This window comes from Macaca mulatta, chromosome 6 (assembly GCF_049350105.2).
Source record: "Macaca mulatta isolate MMU2019108-1 chromosome 6, T2T-MMU8v2.0, whole genome shotgun sequence".
Lineage (NCBI taxonomy): Eukaryota > Metazoa > Chordata > Mammalia > Primates > Cercopithecidae > Macaca > Macaca mulatta.
Window position 1 is genome coordinate 131,973,048 of NC_133411.1, and position 9,627 is coordinate 131,982,674.

The 9,627-nt window shown below is 39.8% G+C and overlaps 1 protein-coding gene across 9 annotated transcripts in view; it reads left to right on the forward strand.

Moving 5' to 3' along the window:
• SNX24 (sorting nexin 24) overlaps positions 1-9,627 on the forward strand; it is a 191,014-nt gene that overhangs the window by 167,310 nt on the left and 14,077 nt on the right. For 4 of the 9 annotated variants that reach the window (XM_015140644.3, XM_078003871.1, XM_078003870.1 and 1 more), the window contains 4 exons: positions 562-656; positions 2,095-2,127; positions 2,630-2,694; positions 8,054-8,117. In XM_015140644.3, the coding sequence (XP_014996130.1) occupies positions 562-656; positions 2,095-2,127; positions 2,630-2,694; positions 8,054-8,117 (257 nt within the window). 9 annotated transcript variants of the gene reach the window in all.

The following is a 9,627-nucleotide window of genomic DNA, read 5'->3' on the forward strand; positions in this document are numbered from 1 at the left end:
CCAAAACAGGTGATAGTTGAGGGTTCTTGACTAAACCTTCCAGTTAAAAAATAACTTACCATATTTCCTAAATAGTAGTGGTTTCCTGTGGGGAGATACACACACACACACACACACACACACATATATGTATAGATAATGTATATCAGACCACTTTGTCATTCAGTAAGGACAATTTGATATACATATCTTAACAGTATTATTGATGTTCCCAGGTTTTGAAATATTCACTCTGGATTAGAATCTCCATGAAGGCAGGAACCATTTCTACTTGGCTCCCCACTGTCTTGTCCCCTAGTCAGCATCTAGTGTATAGTAGGTGCTCTATAAATGCCAGTTGAATGAAAGAACAGATAAACTGCAGTATTTGCCAGCACTCCCTAGCATGTGTGTCAGCCTGAATTCCTGGTGGGCAAAACAGAGACCACTCCTCATCTTGACTGTGAGGAATGTTGCTGGTAAGAACTTTGATGGACGGTTATGCCTTTTTGAAATAGTTCATTTGATTGATTGCCTAGCAAACTTCACTTCAGTTTCTAATTCTGTTTTCTGCTTTCACAGGCTGTCATTTTAGAAAATGAAGAACTTCCCAAACTGTTTCTTGATTTCCTAAATGTGCGACACTTGCCCTCTCTACCAAAGGCAGAAAGTTGTGGGTAAGAATCATGTTTGCATATTGGATGTATATTTTAAATTACTCTTCAATGACCGATTGATCTAACAAATAGCCCAGAGTGATGCCTGAGTAGCCTGCCGGCCACGCCCACTCTTTTGGCTTGCTACAGCACTCGCTCGCTGCCTGCTTTTGGTCAAAAGAATTCCTCTGAAGTCGTCATACCCATCTTGTGGCCAAATGGCCATGGTTCAGTAACCCATGTTTAGACTCAAGGAATCAATCTTTTCAATTATGCTGTTACATAGAATGATGTTACTTGATAGGAATTATGAATCTAGATAACATGTTATGGACTCATTAGTGGAAACTCAAGCAAAGTTCATATCCTGGTGGTACACATATTCATATAATTTTAAAGTTATGAATGACCTTAGAGATGATTTGATCCAACTCCTCTCATTTTGTAGTTGAGCAAACAGAGACACAGGAATTTAGTGTCTTTTCCAAGATCTCTTGCCTTGTAGCTTGCAGAACCGAGGCCTTCCAAGGCGAGCCCTCTTCCTCTACTGTCCAGCTGTCTCTCTCAGGAACTTCCAGTGGCAGAACTACAAATCCTAATCCCTATCTATTGGTCTAAACCCATTGGTCCTAAACCCAGGGACCCAGAGGTTTGATATCATTAGCAATTGGGAAAAGCTCTCCCAAAGAATTAACTCTGAAACAAGCCACTTGCCCAGCAACAGGTACATGACGTGGGCTGAGCTAGCCTCAGAAGACCTTCAGAAACATCCATGGCATACTGTATCCATTTACAGGGAAGCAAATCATCACAAACTCTCAAAATCCATGCAGGAGAGAGGTGTACCCATATTCTCGCTGCTTCCAGACCTGCCTGAAGGAACCACACTTAAAACTACAAGAAGATCAAGCAGACCACACCCAAAAGCATGTTAAACCCCAGCCATCCACTGGATGACGGGGCTGCAAACACCTGTCACAGCTCTTCATGAGCACTGTTTACTCAGGGCCACTTTCCACTTATTGCAGAGCAAAAATTATACACTACACTTGGCAAATAATGAAATAATGTGCTGTCAGTGTGTTCTGTTCCAACTTGTATGTGTTTACAGGGAGGTTGGGCTTCGTATATGTTTATGTATTTTTTAGAATAGACATTAGCAATGGTATTGAGTGAAATGTTTTCTCCATTATACAAGCTCAAAAGTAGTAATAAAATCTGAGGATTTTTAAGTAATTATCAGGAAAATTGAAATCAAAGAATATTCCAGTCTTCAGATTCCTTAGGATGGGGCATAGCCATGCTGTGGCTCAGTGGAAACTCACAACTCTTCTTAAAAATATCTCCCAATTCAGTCATCTAAAACTATTGGGTATTTTTTCCTTTGTTGGCATAAACATTGACTCAACGTACGCGGTTTTTTTGTTTGTTTGTTTGTTTCCTTTTTCAAAACTTTTAGATCTTTTGATGAAACAGAGTCTGAAGAATCAAGGTAAGGACTAATCCTCATCAGCCGGGAATAGGATTGTGGTTTTGCTAAATGTTTAATCACCCATGATATGTTTCAAGTTATGTTTTTCTTAAAAACCTTTGTTTGAAAATTGGTTTTAAGATTATAAATATTTGATAGGGAAATACAGGAGTAACCAGTTAGAATTAAGAGTGGAGGAATAAGAGCCCTACATTGTTTCATGCAAGTAATCAGAATGTTTTATCAACAATCGTATTACAAGATTTTTAGGAAAGCACGTTTCAGCAATGACTTATTGTATAGATTGTATATCTGCTTCAAATTCCACAAAGAAATGTTTAGAAGATGAGAGCAGTGCCCATTTGTTTGCTCTCACTCTGTGTGCTATTATTCACCCACACTGTTAGAACATAAACCTTGAGACGTCCCCACACAGCAGTTTGATCCCCTCAAAGCTAGTTTGTAGTGTTTTCTGTTTACCATCGTCCCCTGATGCTGACATGCCTGTTCTTGACCTTTCCAGCAAACTGTCCCACCAGCCTGTGCTGCTGTTCCTCAGGGATCCATACGTCTTGCCTGCAGCCAGCGGTAATCAAACCTGTCATCTGCTAACAGCTCTTTACTGATCTGACCCTGTACCACATAAACCACGTTTTTAATACAGGTCTAACAGAGTGACATTGGTCCAGGGCTTAATAATCTGCCAATAAACCAGTGCTCTTGGTGTAAGAGACATTTAGAATTTTAATTGAGGCCAGCCTTTCAGGAGGAAATGTAATTTTTCTTTCTCTCTTACCAGACTATTTTGAATTAGAGTAATAAGGCAGAAAGGTATTTATGGTCCTTAATTTTTCCGATCATGTCATTTTGGCCTCTGCTTGTTTTTGTCCAGATGCCAGGGTTCAAATTCAAGGATCTAGTCCTTTTTAAAAATGCCTCTTCCGAAAAATCTATGTATATATACATTGCAGGCATATCTCCATTTCTATTTAGATTACAGCATCTTTGATGGCCAACTGTATATTTTTGAAAGTTGCATATTTTAAATACAATTAATTGATTTAAGTATAATTGTAATCAATATTTTCGACTGAGTCTTTTCTCTGTGCAAAGAAATTTAAATTCATCAGAGTCCCTCTCAAAGTATTCTGTTATGCATCTCTTTATGAGTTCATTTGCATACATTATCTCACTTAATTTCCTTAACAACCTTGTGAACTAAGCAGGGCTGATATTATCATTGGCTAAATGGGAAAATTGGGGTCCAGGGAAGATGGTTGATGGGTGGACCTCTTGTTGCCTATGTATTCCTTCTGTGCTCTTTGCACATAGTGAATCTTGTTTCTGGGAGTCACTAAATAGTAATAGATAAATGATCCATTGAAACCCTTCCTATTTCTGACAATAAAACCTTATGAGCAGGAGAAAGGGAACTGCTCTCTCTAGCAAGGATGCACATACTCAGATCACCCACTTAGCTGTCAGTTTGAAGAAAAGTAGCCAGGACGCAGTCCTACTCCTCCCTAAGAAGGGTTGAGGGACCCTTCCTAGTAGCACCCTGATCAGAGTGAACTGCCTTTGCTGTATAGGAATATGACCTCATAATCTTTTTCCTTGCAGTAAAGAATAACTTCCTCTCTATAACATTTGCTTCTTATGTTTAACAAATATACATGTTAGTTGATGTCGTGTTAAAATATCATATTTAACAAATATTAATAATGCAACCTAATATAAATTAAATGTTTTATAAATTATTCATATTATCTTTGAAAAATGGCTCCACAAGCACTTTTTCCATGTATTGTTTATGCTCAGATATGTCATGCATCTGACTGAAATTCCTGCGGAAGTGTAGACAGTAAAATGGTTACTGTAGACTAGAATAGCCAGGATACTTGATAGAAGAGGGAACATATTTTATGACCTTTAAATCCAACTCATCCAGCTTATTGAGCAGTGCCTACCATGTGCTCTATGCCTGGCTTGACAGTGAAGAACAGGAAGAACTTTCTTGGAAGGAACCTCAGGGGTAAATGTCTGAGCTGGAAAGAGTAAAACATATGTATCATTGGTAGCATGGTAATATGGATGAAGACTTGCAAAATAAGGGAACTCCTGTTTGAGAATAAGTGAATCACAGGTTTGATGGATGGGATGGGAGGTATGGGAGGACCAGTCACCAGATCTGTTTTCTTGGAATTTTGACCAATCCAGTTTCATGAATCAGATCCTTGTTATCTTAGAAGTGTTATACTAATGATATATATTCTTGCAAATCTTCAGCTTTTAATTTAAAGAGAAACTTTACTTGTGTCACATTTTTGTTATGATGCCTCTTAGCAAGATATTAAGGTTATTATTCCAGAGGATATTGCATATGGAAATTTCTTCACAGATGTACTGACCCCGACCCCTTACAAAGTCAGAGGAGTGTCTGTCTTCAAAGATTATCCTCTTATAAAATACTAATAATCAAATATCTCTTAGCTTTTAACATCAGAAATCAGGAGAGTACTCTCTTAACAGATTGAAAAGCATTTGCTTTTTGGTCTTTGATTTGATTTTCCAGGAAACTCAAAACAACTCTTGCCAAAGTCCCCAGTGATTTCAGTTTGGCTAAAACCCATGGATATTTTTCAGTCCTCATCTTCCTTGGCCTGTCATGTACTTTAGACATGTTGATCGGTTTCTACTCCTTCAAACAATGTCTCCCCTTGGCTCTCCCACTTCCTTCCACTCTATAGCAGCTGACCAGAATGCTGTCATAGACCTCCTCTTCTCACTACACTTTCTTTCAGATATCTCCTTGTGTGTGGCCTGCCTACCGTGTGTGTGCACCTGAGTCACAATGTTGTATTTCCATCTCAACTCTCTCCTGGGAGCTCCAGACTCTTACCTGTGGTTTGTTTGTAAGGCCCTCTGTGAGCTGCCCCAGGCTCATGTTCCTACTGGACCTCCTCATACACTCTGCCCTAGCCACCCTGGAATTCTTTCTGGGCCTCAGGTGTGCTGTTTCCTCCACCTTGAGCCTTCTTTTCTCCATCCCATAGCCAGCTGCCTCTCATCTTCCAGGGCTCACATTGAATGCCACAGCTTTAGAGAGCCTGTGCTGATTCTCCCTCTCCACAAGCCCCTCTACCCATTCACAATACATGTTCATTAAATAAGCAAAACCCAACAAAAATAACAACAAAACCTGCCCTACATCACCTTCCTTCTCATCACCTCTCAATGGGAATGAAAGGCAAGAACAGTTTACTGAGTAATGCTGGCAATAATGGACATTGTAGTAAATCATGCATATGATGAAGCCAAAATCCGCAGTTTAAAGTAGAGTGGAACAGATGAGAAAACAAACCAAAACCCTGATTATGTTATTTCTGATCACTAGTTGGTGGACCTTGCTTTAAAACACCTCCATCCCATTCACTTTTTGTCAGAGAACCCTATTTGCTTCCTTTATAGTAATGGTCACTATCTTATCTTTGTTCTTTGTCTTTGTCCTCTAAATCCCCAGCATCTAGCATATGTTCAGCTCTTGGTGGACATACATACAGAGCCTTAGCACTTGCTGTCCCCCCTGCCGGGAATGCCCTTCTCCCAGACACCCTCCCAGAGGGCTGCTTTGTCCCTTCTTGTAAGTCGTCACCCAAATGGCACCATCACTCAGGTTCTTCCCTCACTTCCCTGTCTCTGGGCCCTCTCCAGCCCATGCCCTGCTGTATTTTTCTCCTTGCCCTGTTCTTGTCACTGCTTGACATATTACCATCGTGGTAGAGTTACCCACAGTATGTAATGTTATTTTCCTTTATGTCTTTTTTGCTTAACTTATTTAGTTGAATCCTTTTAAGCTAAATATACTTACGATGTAATTTCACTGACCTTCAAATCAACTTCTATATTGTGAGTGGCAAAGAATAAAGGCATGTCTTCCACCTTCATGTAATATGCCATTTTTGGGTATCTTTTAGAAAATTAACCAACAGCTCTATTTGTGGCAATTGATTTTAATACCCTTCTATGTGGGAGAAATACAATTAGAATTAAAATTAGCTTAGCTAAATTATTGGTTTTTATTGGGCTCTAAATATACATGTGTAAGGCCTATCACAAGCTTTCAAAGATATATTTCATGAAAAACCATTACTTCATGTTGGGGAAAGGCATGCCCTGAAAAATCAAGTGTCATCAACCAAAAATAACTGGATATTCATGTGTTGGAGATTTTCTAAGACATTATTTTGTGTGCTCATTCACTTGTCTCCCCAATTTTTAAAACAGCCTATAAGGTAGATACTATTATGAAATCCATTTCACAGTTGAGGAAAGAGAGGCACAGAGATGTTCAATAACTCACCTAAGGTCACACAGCTATTACATGGCCAATCCAGGACACAGAGGCCTCTCAATAAATACTTGTTGAGGTAAACTGGTCACCACATTCTATCACTTCTTGACTTCCCCTTTGGCAAGTCTCACGGATGCCTCAAACACAAGTTCCAGACCAAGGTGATGATCTTCTGTTTTACTCCTATTCTGGGTCTTCTCCCACCACCCTGTGATTATGCAAGCCAGAAACCCAAGAGGCATGCTTGATTTCACCCCTTCCCTCACTAACCACATCTAACCCGTCACTTGGTCCCGCCCTTCATTTCTCTAGAATTCCTCCATGGTTCTCCATCCTCAACCTCGTTTGGGCTGCCACATTGCCCTCGCGAACTACTGCAGTAGTCTCCGAACTGATCTCCTTGTGTCTGCTTTGAACTTGCTCCAGTCCATTCTCTAGTTGGCAGCCAGAATCATGTTTTTCAAAACACAATTCTACTCTGTCCCACTCTGCTTAAACTCCCTCAATAGCTTCCCATTGAGTTTTAGATAAAGCCAGAATTCCTATCTGTTCTTCCCAGGTATGATTGGGCACCCCGGGCCCTCCAGCCTCCTCATTCCCGCTTCTTTCGCTACGTTGGCCTTCATTTAGGTCTCTGAACCCTCCAGGCTCCCTCTGGCCACAGACTTTCCACCTGGCTAGCTCCCTCTGCCTACCCCTAGCCTCTGAGAGCCTTTCTGCCTCCTCTGATGAGGCAGTAATCCCCTAGTAAATGATTTTATTTACACAGTTGACAATAGAGGTTTGATGTACTTTTTTTTTTTCTTAAAATGTTGGACCACTTTTATTTTCTTAGGTAATAACTGTATTTCTTTAAAGTGTTCAGCTTTAGGATAGTTCCTGGATGTCATTATGTACAGAATAAAGTTTAAAAATTAAACTTCTGAACCATGAGATAGATTGGTTCCCATTCAAGTAATCCATTCACATTTTACCTACTCTAATGACTGGAATGTAGTAGAACATACTCTGCACCCCTGGCCTCCCTTCCTATCTCCTATAATAATGTAGCTATGTTTTCAAGTTTGGCAGGATGGCTTCTGTTGGAAATTTGCCCTTTTAAGTTAGGAAGACAGACCCCCATCTTACTGCTCTCTTTCGAAGCTAGTCTAATAGAACAAGTAGACTCAAGACAACTTGGACTAAATGCACTGTAAACCACAATGGAAAAACTGCAGTGAGGTATTCCCAGTAGAAATCTTGGAATTCCTTCAAGTATATTGAGATTTTGTTAGAAATTGAATTGCCAGTGTAATCCATCTTCCTCGTGAGAAAACATTCAGATAAAGAGCTGAGGCCCAGCAGCATTAACCATTAGAACATCCCTTAAATCAATAAGCTACAAATCTGGCCGCACATTCCTGCCGCGCCTGGTGGTGCGGTCAAGTGGCTTTAGGCTGAAGCAGCATGACTGATAGCACATCCTCAACCAGGCCAACGCCTGGCGATGCAGATTCCTGTGTTTACCGTAAGCCTTGCCTTGTTCCATTCTACAAAATGCAATTATTGTTTCACATAAGACAAGCAGTTTTTCTTTCTTTCTTTTTTTTTTTCCAGATTTTCCAAATGTGGTTATTGAAGGAGTCCTCCATGGGATATTTTACCCTCATCTACACCCCAGGTAGAAATCCTACATGGCTAAAAGAAGCAGAAGCAAGTTTCGAAGTCACAGTCAAGGAAATCAATACTTACCAAATTAATCTAAACGCTATGATATATAACAGCTCTAGCTAGTGGTAAAGTGTACAGTCCCAGCTTAATTCAGGGCAGGGACATTTCCATTAGAACGGTGCTCTTAAAAATAGAAACTGAACCAGGGCGGTGGTCAGTCTAAGGCCAAGTGTTTAAGAAGTAGAGTGTAACTGCCAGCATAGAAACCCACGAAAAGGAGGCCACAGGATATTCCTGGGAGCACTGAGTGTAGCAAAACAAAGCTACTCTCTGCTTCAGTCGCACCATTTGCTAATTGGAAATCATATCCTGAATCATACTGAGACTGATCAACTTTGGTAGCTTTTTTGTTCAGATCTTATGACACACTACTCTTCTCACCATGAGATTTTCTCAGCCAGTGATAGTACATTCTGAAATGCTGGCACCAGGAGACGGTCACAGACACACACTGCTAAATGTGAAGATGGAACTAAACTGGAAGTTAAATTATACTGACAATATTATGGCATTTTTAAAGATCATGGCATTTTAATTTACATTAGAGTGGGGTTGCATCATACTCAGGGGTTAGCTTCCAAGGTCAGTACATAGGTAAAATGGGCTATTAGGATGATCCTTGAAAGCCCTTTAGAAGGGTGCCATGTTGGAAACCTGTACATCCACTACAAGTAGCTTTCCCCCCCCCATGTTGGAAAAAAAGACTGTTTCTTTGTTTGAAAATCAAGTGAAGTTGTTGGTGTTTGTTTAGGGGTCATTTTGTTAAAAAAAAAAAAAAAAAAAGCACATACCTTTTAACACTAGAATCATAGCCTTGCAAGATGCTTGCCCCGCTAGTGGCAGATGTGAACTGACAAGGAGTGAAGCACCCACCCAGCGGATAGACAGCACCCACCTGGGTTTCCTTGAGGGTGTGCATTCATCATAGGTGGGATCACCACAGGATTTCATGTTATTTTCCTTATGGCTTCCTTTTCACTGACCTCATGTGTTGAGTTAATGTAAGTTAAAGGTGTTTATGATATAATTCCTCTGTACATCATACTTTGAGTAGTAAAGGATAAAAGCATATGTACTACCTATATGTATGTGCTGTATGTGGGCATTTCATTGAGATCTAATTAATAGCTAGCCTATTTATGGTTATTCATTTTAATAAGTTCTGTGGGGGGCAAGTATTTAAAATCAAAACTAATAACTACATCATGGTTTTTGATTAGGATCTAAATATTCAGGTTTTAAGCCTGCTGCAAACTTTTAAAGTTATTATAGATTCTGTTACTACATGTTGAAAACAAGCAAGAACAAAATAATCAAGTGTTGTCAACCAAAAATAACTTAATAGTCGGGTATTGGAGATTTTTTTTAATGTTTTTATGTTATTAGCTATTTGGAGTTAAATAAAAACAAAGAACAAGGGAGTTTGTCTTCTGCTCCTAAGAGTTCATTGGAAACGTGGT